Source organism: Pelophylax lessonae, assembly GCF_965119305.1.
Source record: "Pelophylax lessonae genome assembly, chromosome: 3".
NCBI classification, from domain to species: domain Eukaryota; kingdom Metazoa; phylum Chordata; class Amphibia; order Anura; family Ranidae; genus Pelophylax; species Pelophylax lessonae.
In genome coordinates this window covers 587,198,805-587,217,252 of record NC_138770.1, presented here as the reverse complement: position 1 = coordinate 587,217,252, position 18,448 = coordinate 587,198,805, and the positions used below count along the sequence as shown (strand labels likewise).

General features: G+C 42.4%; 1 protein-coding gene across 2 annotated transcripts in view; it reads right to left on the bottom strand.

The window, feature by feature from the left end:
• The window catches only part of PLEK (pleckstrin), a 180,183-nt gene that overhangs the window by 5,398 nt on the left and 156,337 nt on the right, over positions 1-18,448 (bottom strand). For both annotated transcript variants that reach the window (XM_082250275.1, XM_082250274.1), the window contains 2 exons: positions 14,600-14,704; positions 2,162-2,245 (listed from right to left, as the gene is read on the bottom strand). In XM_082250275.1, coding sequence (XP_082106401.1) covers positions 2,162-2,245; positions 14,600-14,704 — 189 coding nt within the window. The remainder of the gene's footprint in view (positions 1-2,161; positions 2,246-14,599; positions 14,705-18,448) is intronic.

Below are 18,448 nucleotides of genomic sequence, written 5' to 3'. Positions count from 1 at the left end.
TGTTAGAAGGTGGCTACATTCATTCGCAATTGTCCCACTGTAAGTAGGAATGTAGCCACCCTTTCTTGCTTGCTCCCATGATGGACTAGGGACTATGGACTATGGCTTTTTTAGGGTGTAGAGAGCAGTGCACATGACTGCATTTAACGTGCACTTCTCGTCCCAAACAAACAGAAAAAGGAGAGGGTTCAGGAGCTCATGGAGGACATTACAAGGAGGCAGAAAAACACAATAAGAACCAATTTCGTGAAAAATAGATTACCGGGCCATTAAGTAGTGGATTTGTATGAATTTTTTTGGGAAAAAAATATTGTTTAATGTCACTTTACCTGCTTTTCTAGAAACTCCTGTTTTTTTTTTACAGAGTACAAGAACTAAAACTCATATCACTGAAACAGCAGAATAATTCAGAGGGGTTACCCATTCCCTTCACTTTCTGCCCTGTGTGGCTCAATATAGACTTTTTTCAGAGACACACAGGGTAAAAGGAAATAGGGTCGTGCATTCAGTATTACATGTTTATCTGTACAGTAAACTTAAGCATTTGTTACCTTAAAAAAACCCCCAAAAAACAAATACTGTTTCCTTAAAGCGTGGTATACAGCACAGTGCTTGTGCTTTGTCATTTTGCCCTCCGTATCACTTAAAAAACCTGGCCGATCCTGCCAGTTTCTACCCTCCCCTCTGTAAACTGACCACAGTGTATCATGGCTGCTGAGCCCTGACACCGTAGTCAGAGTACGTGCCCCTGTCAGCCTGCAGCTCTCCTCTCTGTCTCCTGTGTCCTCCTCCCCCTTCCCCTCCTTGCCTTTCTGTTGTGTCAGCACCCGCCCCTCCACTCCTGCTGCTCTCATATTTATTATAAAATAATCCTATCCCCTCTGTAATATAACACTAAATGCTCCTGTGCCTGTCCAATATAGGTACAGATCGGCATAGAAAACATATGCCGATCTGTACCTATATTGGAGCTGCTCTCAGCGAACACGTGACCGCTCGGCTCTCTCTCTCTCTCTCTCTAATCTTTTCCCCTCCTCCCCAGGAGAGAAAAGAGCCGAGGGATCAGCTGATCACTGGGAGACGCTCTGATATAGGTACAGATTTGCATATTTTTTCTTTTAAGACAGGCACAGGAGCACTTAGTGTTACATTACAGAGTGGATTAGATTATTTTATAGTAGTGACTTAACAACCACTTTAAATTATAATAACAACTATATAAAAAAGTAAATAAAAAAACTCAACCTAAGCATGTTTTGAATATTTAAAACAGTATACGTCTATTGAGTCAAAGAGTTCAGCACATTTAGGGGAATTGTGCTAAACATTTAGGCTCAATGGACATTTATTGTTTTTAATATTTATAAAAATGGACATGAGAGACAAATGGGCCAATTTTTGACACAACTCATATGGGTTTCTTGAGGGAACTTCATCTCGACTCGCGGCAAAACAAAATGTATGTAACAATATTTTATGGAGATACCATTGCTTGATATACCAATCAATAGGTATCACCAATATGTAACTGAGAGTATCTATCTGACTATTTCAGGAATTTTATGTGACTTACACCCTTGAAAAAGGCTCCAGGAACGAGCCGAAACGCGTTGGGACGCAAAAGAGGAAAATTCTCTTAAACGAAATAGAGAAACTTCCTATCTTACCTAAGTCACTATTTACACACTGTCACTATTCTATTATTTTCTTCACCCTTCTCACTCAGGGGTCTACAACCCCTCACCACTACCATTGTATACTGTATATATATATATGTTTTTACATACAGTAAACAAATTTATCTTTACTAAGTATTGTACTCATTTCTACTATCTACACCTTGCCCATAAAGTCCCACCAATTTCTTAGGCCTGAGGTACCTAACCCCACAAACAATACGACAGGGACGGCGGCAAACCACACACTATTCTATAGGTGGATAATGATCAAACAACCCCTAGAATTCACAACTCATATGGGTATATTTAGCTCATTTAGGTGGCGATGTGGCCCACAGTGTAAACCATAGACCCTGTGGCAATTATATCCTCTTTCATAATATTAAATATCCATGCCTATTGCATTTGTAGACTAATATTATGAACTAGTTTAAAAGCACTTAATTAGCTAATATAAAGCAGTGTGTAAAACTTTCTCTTACCGAAGCTGGATCATAGTAGTGCAGGTATGCCGGATCTTCTCTTAGCATAAACTTCCTCACTTTCCAATTTTTCCTCCTGTGTCCCTATAAATGTGGGTGTGAATTAAGAAATATTATAAATTATGAACAAACGCACTCTAAAGTTAAAGCGGAGTTCCAGCCATTCACTCACCTGTCCAACGGTCCAGCGATGCGGCCGCCCGAAGCCTCGATCCTCTCCCTCGGCGCCGGCATCACTGCTGTGGGCACCCGGCTGTGATAGTTTGCGGCTTCACAGCCGGGTACCCACTGCGCAAGTTGCGCTGCGCACCGTGATTGGCCGGCAATATTCTGGGACCTTTGACATGTCCCAGAAGATTGCAGGGAGGGAGGGGGAGAGGAGAACTTCCGCTCAGGGCGCCGCGGTGCTCCAAGCGGAAGTGGGAGCGGGTACCTGTCAAAACTAGGTACCCGCTCCCCCCCCAAAAAAATGACATGCCAAATGTGGCATGTCAGAGGGTCAGGACTCCCTAAAGCGGAAGTTCCACTTTTGGGTGGAACTCCGCTTTAAGACAATGCACTTGCAAAAGAAATCCTTCCAGTTATTTATTTATTTATTTATTTTTATTGCTGTCTGTTTCTAAGTTAAAGCGGAACTTCACTGCATCTGAGCACCACAAACCAAAAATGTTGTTTAATTAATGTTTAATATTTAAAACAAACATTATCCATCCATGTCTCCATGCTTTATTTTTTCTAAGAATTCAGATTGAAAAACACTCCCTAGCATTTCTGGCTGTGACCATCTTGAGTAAGGGCAGATTACTTCCTGGAACCCATTTGCCCAGCTCAGGCATACAGGCAGGAGGGCATGCTTGGCTAAGAAAACCTCTCCTCTCCTCCTAAAGACTCCTGGGATGTATGACATAATTTGCCTAGGCATGGAAACCAGGAAGTAACTGAAGAAATGTAAAAAGCAAGTTTAAAACAAGTGAATATACTTTCCTATCTATCAACCAATGCTAGCATCATAAGAATTAAAAATACTTCATGTTGATTGAGAGAGTGAAGTTTCACTTTAAGGAGATTTTTTCCAACTTCCGGTGCAGATTGCTGCCCATAATGTAGTTTAGGTATGGCAGATTTTATATTGTTACATTGGTCCAGGCAGCGCTACTACAGTGATTGCCATTAGCTTCTGCGTTCTGTGCCGAGCGGCTGCCCTGCTGCATGGTGAACACAGGAGGAATACAAAGTGTTCTCTGATTGGATGAGGTGGAGAGGCGGGCAGTAATATCATAATCTCCAACTCGTCCATACAGAGGACACATTGCATTCATCCAGAAAATGCTCTCATGGAAGAATATATGGAGCCACTGAGTACAGGGACCAACACTTAGCGGAGATCATTGTAGCGATGCCTTCTACAGTGATTTCCAGTTTCCACGATCTCCACCTTTTCCTATTTAGGTCCCTACTAGCAGTGTTTTGTGTTTTTTTTTAACTCACTTTCTTCGGATGTTTTCTGGATGGTTACGTGATGTACTCTTCCTCCTTAGTTGGGTGGTCCTAGAAGATGCAGAAAGTAATGCTGAAGTGATGACATCAGCACCGCTCTCTACATCAATATACTCATCAAGGTATTGCACTCAAGGAGTGGGAATATAATTCTCTGTACTCATAGTCTTCAATTCATCTTCTGGGTTGACTGACACTGGGCACCGTTCACCCTTGAAGACTTAGGCCAACTTGTGGCCAAAAAGAGGTACTGCAGGGGATAGCTCTAAAATGAAGGCAAGTACTGCAGGATGAGCTGTTTCTTTTTAAACACTTGCATGATATTTAAAATGAAAAAAAAAAACTATTTATCCCTGAGCTGGGCTTTAAAGCCCTATCAGAAACGAAAAAAGTATTCCTTGAAGAGGAACTGTGCCTTCACTGCAAGAGTTAATTGCTTGTTTAGGCGTAGGACAAAAGTGGGCATCAAAGGCCCTCCAGCTGTTGTGGAATTACATGTCCCATGGGGCATTGCAAGCCTGACAGTTACAAGCACGACTCCCAGAAGCAGAGGCATGATGGGAAGACTGACAGTTACTCACAAAGGCAGAGGCATGATGGGACTTGTATTTCCACAGCAGCTGAAGGGCCACAGTCGCCCTCCCCTGGTCTAGGAATACAAAAAAAGATTTACTCCTCCCCATAGCTAGACCGGCCCCCACAGGTTCTTTTCCCCTGGAATCTAGCAGTCTAGGGTCCTGATATCCACAAGACCAAGGCAAGATCCATAGAAGTATGAAACAGCAGCGATCTCTCCGGTTGAACAAGAAAAAACTTTAGGGGTGTACCCAGCTTTAGAAACAAATATAAAAAAGGAAGTTGTTAGTAAAGGATAAACAACTTCTAAATTCTGACTGAAACAAGTGTTCTGTTTCATACTTCTGGCAGTGAGCACACAGAAACCCCTGCCTTGTTTGTGGTTATGTGTGTACGATGTGAACCTCCTTCTGTAGGAGTGTGAGCAGTACAAAATATAAATATCTTCGTAAAATGTTAGTAAAAGAGGAAGTGGTATGTGCTGACCACAATGGGGAGGTCTCCCTGTAAACTCCTACATGTTCACCGCGCTTTGTGAAATTTGTGTAACTCCCTGTAGTACATCGAGTTTTGTTTTTTAAGGCAAATATAGGTAGTTACTCTAGATACTGTATAATGTATACTATGTGTATATATAAATATATATATATATATATATATATATATATATATATATATATACCTAAGATTCCTTGTTGAGAGCCACGCTTTAATAGAGCCCTTAAAAACATATTTGACCTACATTAAAATGTACTGCAGGAAGAGTAGTGGGGGTAACAACAGTTATTGAGCCTGTGGGTGGGGGAATGCTTATTACTTTCCCTCTATGTCACCAATAGAAATGTAATCATATCTTTTTTTATCCTGTCTAGGTAGCAAAAAAAAAGCCATAAAAGAATATGCCATGTTAGAAGCCCTGGACACTTCCAGAAGTGTCAGATGCTTGTGTCCTCCACACTGTGCTGTGGTTTTACAGGAATCAACATTGGCATAGGGGTTGGAGGATGGAACCACAGCATGGGGTGGGTGACACAGAGACATCCAACACTCCTAGAAGTGTTGACTACTGAAGACACTGGTGGAGCCTGAAGAGCTGTAGACTGAGGGGGGTGATGGACTGATGGAGGCTGTAGAGATGGAACAGAGGTAGGAGACATGGGCCATTGGAGAGTATAAGAACTCTTACCTTTTAGAGTACCTTTTTTTAGGATTTTTACTACCTCAACGAGTTGCTTTAAATGTAACCTTGACAATGTGCAATGCATTTCTATAAATGTTAGGTGGTATTAAAGCCTCTCGTTTTAGATATCCACATATTTTATTTAAATATAAGCATCAAAACCATTCTACCTGCTTAGCTGCTATAATTTACATTCTAGCATTTATTTTCTGAAGCTGGCTTTTCTACTTGCGAAATCTGTAGTCAGGTTGTCAGAGTTCTAAAAAAGGCCATGTCATGTTTTCTTGCCCAAACAATGCCTTGTATAGTTTTCTGACAATAAATAATCATATAATATTAGGCTGCTGTGCTGCTCTGGAACATTATGAATAGCAATATGTGTCTTGCTAAAATTGATTTTTTAAAACTCAAGACAAAAGTTGACAATACAGACTACTATATCCTTTAGATCTGCTAACAACTTTATAGTGCAACATGCAGACTGGATAAAACTAAATAGATTGTTCAGGTCAGACTTTCTTTTGTGCTGCGGTGTATTGGCTACTCCCAGGACTGGTCCTGAATGACTGATAGTAGCCATTAGATGTAAAACCAAAAAATTCTACGCTTCATAGTTATGCTAGCCATACACCAGTCGAAAAACTAACACCTGGTAACACCTTTGGTAATGATTTTTTGGTTAAAAAAACGTCACCACCGATTTTCAGTTTGTGCCCATTAACCGGTTGCCGACCGCCGCAAGTACATATACTGTGGCTGTCAGCCCCGGCCAGGCAAAGTGACGTATGGGTACGTCACTCGCCTGTCACTTGCATGTGAGCCAATAGCGGGAGAGCGCGTTCGCCCCGGCTCGTTCCCTGGGAAGTCCGTGCGTGTCACCGGCGGTCCCGATGTCTGCCGGTCACTCGCGATCGTCCGTCGTGAAGGGAGAAAGGCAGGCGGCTAATGTAAACAAGCCGCCTGTCATTCTGCCCTGTGTAGGAATAGTGATCATACGGTTCTACTATGTAGGACCGTTGATCACTGTTCCTACACCAGTAGCCATGTCCAAGCACAGTTAGAAGCACGCCCCTAGGGACACACTTAACCCCTCCTTCCCCAATAAAGTTAACCCCTTCCTTGCCAGTGTCATTTTGCAGTAACAGTGCATATATATAGCACTGATTACTGTAGTAATGTCACTGGTAACCCCAAAAGTGTCAAAAATGTCAGTCAAGGGTCCGATCTGTCCGCCGCAATGTAGCAGTACCGCAAAAAAAAAAATCGCAGATCGCCGCCATTACGCGTTAAAAAAAAACACCAAAAATGACAGAAATCTTTCCCTTAGTTAGTAAACGCAATAACTTTTGCGCAAACCAATCAAAATACGCTTTTTGCAATTTTTTTTTTACCAAACATATGTAGCATAAAACAAATTGGCCGAAAATGTTAAAAAATTTTGATTTTTACATTTTTTTTTGGGAATTTCATATAAAAAAATGTGAAAAATATTGTTATTTTTGCAAAATTGACGCTCTTTTTTTGTTTATAGCGCAAAAAGTAAAAATTGCACAGGTGATCAAATACCACCAAAAGAAAGCTCTGTTTGTGGGAAAAAAAGGACGTCAAATTCGTTTAGGTACAGCGTCGCACGACCGCGCAATTGTCCATTAAATTCACGCAGTGCCGAATCGCAAAAAAAAACCTTGGTCGGAATGGGGGTAAAATCTTTCGGGGCTTAAGTGGTTTAACTGAACGAAAAATTAATGAATTGTCCAAATGACAGATTTTCTAACAAATGGTCGCCTAGTGTATGGACATGATAAGTTACACCAAAATTACCACCCACTAGCAGTTTTAAATATATCTAGTAGATATTAAAAATACAGATACAAATTTAAAAAACAGTGATATAAATAAATCAATTAAATACATTTTAAATATAAGCACCCAAAGTGTGAAATTCATATACAATTTACACGAATATGCCACAGACCCAATCATTAACATAAACAATACCCCTTGTGAGGACTCTACAAATTATGCCAAATGTGAACCAATCACTCTAATCAATGTTCAAAGTCCACTTTTCTAGTGCCAACCAAATGTTGAAGATCCTCATGGGAAAAAAGGTCACCTCACTCCAGAAAGACCTAAATAGTGGTAAACTCATCTTACAGTGTTGTCCACTTAGATTAGTAAAAGGATCAAACAAACCATAATGTGTAATAAGCTCTTGGCTCCACCTAGACTTTACAGAAGCAAATGGTGGCTATTAAACTCCTCTTTTACCACATTCCATCAGACCATCGTAGAAAAGGGAGAACTCAGAAGCTCACTCACTAAAGCAAGTCACAGATGATTCCGTTTTCTTTTTCGGTGGAAGGAAAGAAAATCGCTCGATTCTCCTATCAACACAATCAGTGTTGATTGAGGAATGCCTCCCTCAGAATTAATGTGTTCTGTTGGAAGAGAGCCTTCCCTGCTGGCAGAAAACAATTACTGTTAGTGGCTATAGCCACCGTAATTGCATACAAAAAAATCTGACAGGTTGGTTGTTCTGAAGTCAATTAATGGATTAACATCAGTACCACCAGCCTGCCCATAGATGCATTGCCAGTTCAGCATTAATCCATCTATGACCAGCTTAACTTTTTAACAAATTATTAACCACTTACCGCATACTAATGTAGATCTACGTCGGCAGACTTTGCGGTGTTATACCGGGATGATGCCTCTAGCAAGAGACACCATCCCGGTACTGTGGTTTAGAGCCGACGGTTGGCTTTCCGTTGGTAACGACCGATGCGGCTCGGGAGCCGCTCGATCGTTACCCGGGTGAGCGGGAGGGGACATCCCCCCTCCCGCCACCTTCCGTGGCTTTGCTCGGGGCTCCCGTCCCACCGGGAGCCCCGAGCACCCAGCCGGCACGTCCGCCGGCTGGATGGAGTCCCGATCAATGCCGGAAATGGCTTTGATCGGATCTCCGATGATGTAACCCGGAGGCGGCATCCATGACGTCACGTCCGGGTTACTGTGCTGCAAAAGGCGGCAAATTAAAAAAACGGCTGTATGCAAAAATGCAGTTTTTGACGTTTTGCATACATGGAAGTGTAGTGGAGGGGTCTAGGGTCTTTTAGACCCTCGATCCCTCCATAAAGAGTACCTGTCACTACATATTGGTGTCACAAGGGATGTTTACATTGCTTGTGACAGCAATAAAAGTGATCAGAATTTTTTTTTTTTAAAAACCTGTAATAAAGTTAAAAAAATAAATAAATAGGAAAAAAAATGTAGCCGCCCCCGTCACCGTTAGCTCACGCACAAAAAAAAAAATATAAAAAGTCGAGCCGCGAATGAAATCGCTGTTCAAACCACACATCCAAAATAGGGCTGGGGCTTAAGTGGTTAAAATACAATTAAAAATAAATTTATATCATTTTGTGCTATTAACACTTAGCACTAAGGAAAGATCAGCCTACATTCTCTGAGAGAACTGCACTACTTCAAAGGACCACACCACTTCAAAACTTACAAACCACTCTCTATAAAACATAAGACCTACTGTAGGACAGGATTTCTCAGCCAGGGTTCTGTGGATCCCTAGGGTTCCTTCCAAGACTGCTAGGGGTTCCTTGAGCAATTACCAATTTTTGCCTCTTAGATAAGTTCCCATTGACCTTTTTAGCCATCTGTAAGGGGGCAATTCTTCCCAATGACCATCACACTAATGTATCATGAGTTGTAGATAAAGTAATTTTTAGCAGGGATTCCCTGAGACTAGAAAGGTAGTTCAAAGGTTCTGCAGTGTTAAAAAATGTTGAGAAAGTCTGCTGTAGACCCATATATTTTGACCTAGTATAAATCTTATATGAGTTAGTAGTAGTAATAATGTTTTAATAGTATTTATATTAGTATTATTAATAATATTTATACAGGTTCTCCATACTTACTAAAATATAGAAAGGGAATGGGTGTCTATAAAATAAAAACTAACCTGAATTACACATTAACAACTTCTAGAACAAAATGGTATTTTATATGATTATTTTATTGTGCTTATATACACACAAAACAAGCATAGACAAAGGGTTATATGCAGTGCCTTGTGAAAGTATTCGGGCCCCCTTGAACTTTTCGACCTTTTTTCCACATTCCTCAGGCTTCAAACATAAAGATATAAAACTGTAATTTTTGTGAAGAATCATCAACAAGTGGGACACAATCATGAAGTGGAACAAAATTTATTGGATATTTCAAACTTTGTTAACAAATAAAAAACGGAAAAATTGGGCGTGCAAAATTATTCAGCCCATTTACTTTCAGTGCAGCAAACTCTCTCCAGAAGTTCAGTGAGGATCTCTGAATGATCCAATGTTGACCTAAATGACTAATGATGATAAATAGAATCCACCTGTGTGTAATCAAGTCTCCGTATAAATGCACCTGCACTGTGATAGTCTCAGAGGTCCGTTTAAAGCGCAGAGAGCATCATGAAGAACAAGGAACACACCAGGCAGGTCCGAGATACTGTTGTGGAGAAGTTTAAAGCCAGATTTGGATACAAAAAGATTTCCCAAGCTTTAAACATCCCAAGGAGCACTGTGCAAGCGATAATATTGAAATGGAAGGAGTATCAGACCACTGCAAATCTACGAAGACCGAGCCGTCCCTCTAAACATTCAGCTCATACAAAGAGAAGACTGATCAGGGATGCAGCCAAGAGGCCCATGATCACTCTGGATGAACTGCAGAGATCTACAGCTGAGGTGGGAGACTCTGTCCATAGGACAACAATCAGTCTTATACTGCTCAAATCTGGCCTTTATGGAAGAGTGGCAAGAAGAAAGCCATTACTTAAAGATATCCATAAAAAGTGTTGTTTAAAGTTTGCCACAAGCCACCTGGGAGACACACCAAACATGTGGAAGAAGGTGCTCTGGTCAGATGAAACCAAAATCAAACTTTTTGGCAACAATGCAAAACGTTATGTTTGGCGTAAAAGCAACACAGCTCATCACCCTGAACACACCATCCCCACTGTCAAACATGGTGGTGGCAGCACCATGGTTTGGGCCTGCTTTTCTTCAGCAGGGACAGGGAAGATGGTTAAAATTGATGGGAAGATGGATGGAGCCAAATACAGGACCATTCTGGAAGAAAACCTGATGGAGTCTGCAAAAGACCGGAGACTGGGATGGAGATTTGTCTTCCAACAAGACAATGATCCAAAACATAAAGCAAAATCTACAATGGAATGGTTCACAAATAAACATATCCAGGTGTTAGAATGGCCAAGTCAAAGTCCAGACCTGAATCCAATCGAGAATCTGTGGAAAGAACTGAAAACTGCTGTTCACAAATGCTCTCCATCCAACCTCACTGAGCTCGAGCTGTTTTGCAAAGAGGAATGGGCAAACATTTCAGTCTCTCAAATGTGCAAAACTGATAGAGACATACCCCAAGTGACTTACAGCTGTAATCGCAGCAAAAGGTGGCGCTACAAAGTATTAACTTAAGGGGGCTGAATAATTTTGCACGCCCAATTTTTCAGTTTTTTATTTGTTAAAAAAGTTTGAAATATCCAATAAATTTCATTCCACTTCATGATTGTGTCCCACTTGTTGTTGATTCTTCACAAAAAATTACAGTTTTTATCTTTATGTTTGAAGACTGAAATGTGGCAAAAGGTCGAAAAGTTCAAGGGGGGTGAATACTTTCGCAAGGCACTGTATATTAAAGGTTAAAAAAATGAGTCCTATCTGATATTTATATTTATCAATGCTTTAGACCATCTGGTATATAAATTCTTCTAAAAGCATGTAAGATAATGGAAGAATTTTAATCTTTTAAAAAATGATTGTTCTGAATGTCGTACCTGTCTGTTAGACTCTCACTTGTGGCAAAGTAATTAAAGTGGAACTAAACTCTCTCAGTCAACATGAACTATTTTTAATCCTTATGCTGCTAGCATTAGTAAACAGATAGGAAGATGTAATATATTTAGTTGTTTTATACTTTTTTTTTTTTTTACATTTCTTTAGTTGCTTCCAGGTTTCTGGCCTAGTCCAAAATTAAGTCATACATCCCAGGAGTCTTCATGGGTATTTTTTATTCATTACGAGGGGAAGAGATGCTTTCTCTGCTAAGCACACCCTCCTACATACATGCCTGAACTAAGGGAAGATGGATTACAGGAAGAAAATGTTACATGAATCATCTGCTCTTATTTAGGATTGCTGCAGCTAGAAATGCTAGGGGGATGTTTTTCAAAGTGATTTCTCAACAAAATAAAACAGAGACTTATAGATGGGGGAGATTGTGTTCAATATTAAAAATGTGTTTTATAGCATATTCAGTTTGTGGTGCTTAGATATATTTAAGTTCCGCTTTAAAGCATATTGTATGGGACCAGTGTTGCCAACCGTCCGTATATTTACAGACAGCCCATAAAATCAGGGCACTTTTCTCCTGCCCGTAAATGCCCGTAGCAGGAAAAAAGTGCCCGTTAAAAAGATGGCTGCGGCGAAACAAACTGACTGCGCATGCGCGGCGGTCACTCAGTCACACAGTCAGTCTCATTATGTCTCCTCCCGGCTCCCCAGCCTGTGCCCTGCAGCTGCCCACTTGGCCCGCCCCGAATTTTCCCGCCACTCCTGCCGCTACCTCCAAGCCAGGAGGAAACGGAAGGAGCCTGCTGCCGGAGGTGGACCGTGGAGAGGACTGGAGTCTGACCGACGAGATGACCAGCCCAGGACTGCAGCAGCACCAGCCAGCTCCCACCCCAGCGTCCCCCCACATCACGACGAGGATCCATCCATCTGGGCTGGCCTAGCACACCACCATGCATCCACTCCACTGTCTCGAGTCTCGACTCCATCTGATGATCTTCTCCAGTCCTCCTGACAGTGAGTACTCCTCCTAGGCTCCTAGTCTCCTCTCCTAGCTCCCAGGCCCCACCTGCCACCTCTCTGACCCCCCTCAGGGCAGGGCTGCTGAACGATCCATTCATCCAGGATTCCATCCATGCCAGATGCCATAATGATTAGTCGCCTTCCACCCACGGCGCCACTTATGCTGGGGGGGGGTTAATGCTGCTCTCCTCCAGTCCAGTCCCCACCTCTGACCTCAACCCTGAGCCATTCCAGGGCTGCTGAAGGATCCATCCATCCATCCATGCCATAAGTCGCCCACCACTTATGCTGGACCTCCAGTGAGTACTCTTCCTAGTCTCCTCGCTCCCAGTCCCCCCCCCCCTCAGGCCCCGCCTGCCACCTCTCTGACCCTCGGCCCTGGCCTGAGCCCAGGGCAGGGCTGCTGAATGATCCATCCATCCCTCCATGTCATGATTCCATGCCATTAGTCGCCCGCCACTTATGCTGTACGGTGGACCTCGTGAGTACTCCTCCTAGTCTCCTCGCTCCCAGACAGTCCCCCCCAGCCCCACCTGCCACCTCTCTGACCCTCAACCCTGGCCCTGGCCTGAGCCCAGGGAAGGGCTGCTGAAGGATCCATCCATCCATGATTCCACCATCCATGCCATTAGTCGCCTGCCACGGCGCCACTTATGCTGGGGGGTTAATGCTGCTCTCCATTCCCCACCTCTGACCTCAGCCCTGGCCCCTGAGCCCAGGGCTGCTGAAGGATCCATCCATCCATGATTCCATCCATGTCATTATTAGTCGCGCGCCACTTATCTTGGGGGGGGGGGGTTAATGCTGCTCTCAGTCCCCACCTCTAACCTCGTCACCTCAGCCCTGGGCCTGGCCCCTGAGCCCAGGGCTGCTGAAGGATCCATCCATGATTCCAATTCCATCCATGCCATTAGTCGCCACCTATGCCAGGAGGTGGGGGTTAATGCTGCTTGCTAGAATTTTCCACCATAGGTATGTCGTACTACCACTGTACCCAAAAGTGTGTCTTCTTACAGCTAGAAGCTAACTGTGTGGAGTGTGGTGAGTTGACAGATGTAAGGGCTGGGTGAATACAATAATGTAAGGGGGGACTGATATAAAGGTTTCCCCCTTATAGCAGGGAATCCCCCCCTCACCTTAGTGTAATTAATCTGTGGAAGGTGGTCTCTGGTCACCAGAGTCCCCCCCCCCATCAGAGTTCCTGATATTCCTCTCTACATCAGAGTCTGCAGGATTCTCCCCTTACAGTGCGAAGGGGGAACTCTGCGGACCCTGATGTAAAAGGGAACTCTGATGTAAAGTGGAATGCAGTGGACTCTGATATAAGTTTCTGGTTTCTGGTCACCAGAGCACCCACTTAAATCAGGGTTCCCCCTTAAATCAAGATCTGCAGCATTCCTCTTTATGTCAGAGTTACACTGTAAGTAACCCTGCACACTCTGATATATGGGGGAACGCTGTGCTGGCTGGGTTATATTAATATGATCTTCATGTAAATGGAGAAATATGTTTTTTAACTTTTGTTTAACCTAACACATTGCTAATAGCACTATCTACATGTTTATAGTTTAAGTATTGATATTTGCACGGTTTAGCACTGAAAAAAGCCTGTTTATGTACATTTTTGCAATGCCAGTAAAAAATTGGTGCCGTCCATAAATTTTGGACGTTCTGCCAGTAAATTTCCCTCCGGGGGTTGGCAACACTGTATGGGACTATGGCATACAGTATGTGTGTATAAATATTTGTATAAAACATTGTTTCAATTACTCATGTCCCTTAAAGCCTGTTACACACTAGCAGTTTTTTTTTTTCATTTATTCTAGTGGGCTAAACCAAAGAAAAAAACTGAGGAGCTCAGGGGGAGCTGCAGCACTAACTATCAGATGTTAGTACAGCAATCTTCCCACTGAGCTAATGTGCTCTGACAAGGGGACAGCTCTCCCAATAGAACACACCAGTCAGCACTCTCAACTATTGGCTGAAAGTGCCGATTAGCGGAACTTTTTCGGTCATGCCCCTTCGATGGACGTTCGGCCAACTTCTTTTGAACTGGCTGCCGTACACACAGGCCAAATGTCGGCTAGTTTCTAGTGATACCACCAGATATTTGGCCCGTGTGTATGAAAGCTTAAGACCCTTCCATTATTAGCCTATTTTAATCACGCCCATAATTTATTGCATTGGTTGAGGTATGCCCTTACACATCAGTTGTTACCTTTTCATGTAATTGTTGCCAGTATTGGGTTGTATTGGTTCTATTTCATATTGTGTTCTATAAAACATACTGACCTGTTTCAGTAAACATCCTTGCTTGACAACTAGACCTCGAAATTCTTCCTTGATAATTGCATCCTCATCACTAGAATTTTCTTCACAGAAAAATCCACTGTCTGGCTGCAGGGTAAGAAGATACAGTAGATATTTAGGCAGAACATTTTCTTTAGGTAAAGGTAATTTACACATAGGCCACTTGCACACAGGGCAGTCCAGCTGCAGTGCGTCCCTCCTGGAGTTTTAGTGCTCCCTAGAGGGACAGGTGTAGTGTCCAGCCCCACAGCAGGAAGCTTATCAGATTCTATGGCAGACTGTGGCTGGACGGGGCTGAATGCTATACCGTGTGGTAGTGCCATTTAAGGCCCTGTGTGTTGAGGGATGAAGGTCCGGAATGCAGATCTTCTGTGTCAGAGCTGTCGTGGCATACAGGTACTTCGGATGAAGTTGAATCTGGTATTGCGGCATAACAAAACATATTTATCTGTGCAGAAGACATTGTTATTCTCCATTACTCTGGAGAGTTTTGTAGGCAAGAGTGGGACAGTGGTCTTGGGGAGAGTGATTGGTAGGAACACTATTTGGTGAGATATTGGATCTACTTTTATCTTGGAAATATTCTTTAAAGCCAGCTAATTTCTTTCATTTTGGATAGTGTAGGGTAGGGTAACACCTTTAGCACCCTTCTAGGTAGGTTGCTAGGAAGTATACAGTCAGGTCAACAAATATTGGGACATCGACACAATTCTAATCTTTTTGGCTCTATACACCACCACAATTGATTTTAAATGAAACAAACAAGATGTGCTTTAACTGCAGACTTTCAGCTTTAATTTGAGGGTATTTACATCCAAATCAGGTGAAAGGTGTAGCAATTACAACAGTTTGTATATGTGCCTCCCACTTTTTAAGGGACCAAAAGTAATTGGACAATAGGCTGCTCAGCTGTCCCATGGTCAGGTGTGTGTTATTCCCTCATTATCCCATTTACAAGGAGCAGATAAAAGGTCCAGAGTTCATTTCAAGTGTGGTATTTTCATTTGGAATCTGTTGCTGTCAACTCTCAATATGAGATCCAAAGAGCTGTCACTATCAGTGAAGCAAGCCATCATTAGGCTGAAAAAACAAAACAAACCCATCAGAGAGATAGCAAAAACATTAGGTGTGGCCAAATCAACTGTTTAGAACATCCTTAAAAAGACAGAACGCACCGGTGAGCTCAGCAACACCAAAAGACCCGGAAGACCACGGAAAACAACTGTGGTGAATGACCGAAGAATTCTTTACCTGGTGAAGAAAACACCCTTCACAGCAGTTGGCCAGATCAAGAACACTCTCCAGGAGGTAGGTGTATGTGTGTCAAAGTCAACAATCAAGAGAAGACTTCACCAGAGTGAATACAGAGGGTTCACCACAAGATGTAAACCATTGGTGAGCCTCAAAAACAGGAAGGCCAGATTAGAGTTTGCCAAACAACATCTAAAAAAGCCTTCACAGTTCTGGAACAACATCCTATGGACAGATGAGACCACTATCCACTTGTACCAGAGTGATGGAAAGAGAAGAGTATTGAGAAGGAAAGGAACTGCTCATGATCAAAAGCATACCACCTCATCAGTGAAACATGGCGGTGGTAGTGTCATGGTGTAGGCATGTATGGCTGCCAATGGAACTGGTTCTCTTGTATTTATTGATGATGTGACTGCTGACAAAAGCAGCAGGATGAATTCTGAAGTGTTCCAGGCAATATTATCTGCTCATATTCAGCCAAATGCTTCAGAACTCATTGGACGGTGCTTCACAGTTTAGATGGACATTGACCCGAAGCATACTGCGAAAGCAACCAAAGAGTTTTTTAAAGGAAAGAAGTGGAATGTTATGCAATGGCCAAGTCAGTCACCTGACCTGAATCCAATTGAGCATGCATTTCACTTGCTGAAGACAAAACTGAAGAGAAAATGCCCCAAGAAAAAGCAGGAACTGAAGACAGTTGCAGTAGAGGCCTGGCAGCGCATCACCAGGAATGAAACCCAGCGTCTGGTGATGTCTATGCATTCCAGACTTCAGGCTGTAATTGACTGCAAAGGATTTGCAACCAAGTATTAAAAAAGTGAAAGTTTGATTTATGATTGTTAATCTGTTCCATTACTTTTGGTCCCTTAAAAAGTGGGAGGCACACATACAAACTGTTGTAATTCCTACACCGTTCACCTGATTTGGATGTAAATACCCTCAAATTTAAGCTGAAAGTCTGCAGTTAAAGCACATCTTGTTTGTTTAATTTCAAATCCATTGTGGTGGTTATAGAGGCAAAAAGATTAGAATTGTGTCAATGTCCCAATATTTATGGACCTGACTGCATATGTAGAATAGTGCGGTCTCCTGCTTAACAGGAAACTAAGGTTAACTATAGTCGCTTTCCTGCCTAACAGGGAGACTGAATTGGTACAACCAGGGAGTCCTGTGTGTTTAACAAGTGTTACTGTATTTGCAGTGACTCATCTGTATCAAGGCAGTTTTGGGAATTGCTGGGAGGACAGGAGTGATTTATGCAGATCAGTAGCATGTATATGGATGCCATTCCAACCAATTACAGGCATAGGGGCCCATATGCATGCTGGAAAGATGTATTTATATTCAGTGAAGAGACACAGGAAGTGGTCTTTGCCTGAAGAGGAGAGTCCAGTTGGGGAGGGTGTGCCTTGGAGGCCTGGAAGCTGGAGAACTGACTTATGTGTTCTGAAGAGCTGCCTCAGGGGAGCCCTGCCAAAGGTATAGGGGCTTGTTCTTTTTAGGTTACCCTTCTGTGCTAGGAAAGTCAGTAACTGGGTAAAGCAGAAAATGGATACTGGCTAGTGCCCTGAAGAGCAATAGTCTGTCCTTCTCATAGAGGAATTGCTCAAGAGTGTATGTAGCTTCAAGTAAGAATTCCACAATCAAGTTGAAGAAATTGTCCTCCCTGTAATTAGTTGAATCTGGAGTATCCCACCACATTCCATTCCCTATCAAGTTCTCAATAAAACATCAACAATATCAAAAACAACCCAAAACCCCTAGACTGATTATTCAAGAAACAAGCCTAAGCGTACCTGGTTGTGGAAAATGCTGTGTGCCTGAGTGAAGAGTTAAAGCAAGAGAGTATTCTAGCAGCTAATACAGGGGTGGCGTGGCGCACCTTTCACAGGTTATTATTGGTTGATCCTATTTAGGGAGATATGCCCTCTCTCAATTTCCTAATGATACCTTGTCACACCATAACACATTGAATAGAAAGTGGAGAGTAATCTTTGCAGTGGGAACAAAGACAGCAATAAAAAACAATTGCTGGCAACTTGTTACTCCATGTGCAGAGTTCAATACGGGATCTAATATACCGTAGATCTGTAAAGTCACACTTTTCTCTATTGAGTCCATCCAAGTTTTATCTTGTGTTGTGCCCTGATGAAGGGCAAGTGGTGTTGCCCCTGAAACACGTTGGCTGTTTATAGGACTATTTTACCAACAATTGAAATTATCTCAGACCTTTTCATTCGCATTTCATTTGGTGCTCCTTTCTGTATTTCTATGGCTTGACAATAAAAACATGACAGATGTTCCAACCCTTCCCCATTCAAAGTAAAAGTTTTTCTTTGATTGTTGTTTGCATCCGAGTTATATAGATTTTCCCACACTTCCTGTCCCAGGAAGGGAAGAATGGATAATGCAATAATCAATTTGATTTTTTATATATGCTCATGTATTTTTTTATATACTCTACAGTTATGGGATTTCTCATCAGTGTGGGACACCAAACTGAAATGAATATGCTCAACAACAGCTATTTTTAATTATTTCACATGTGAAATGTGCAGCTTTTTCTGAGAAAGG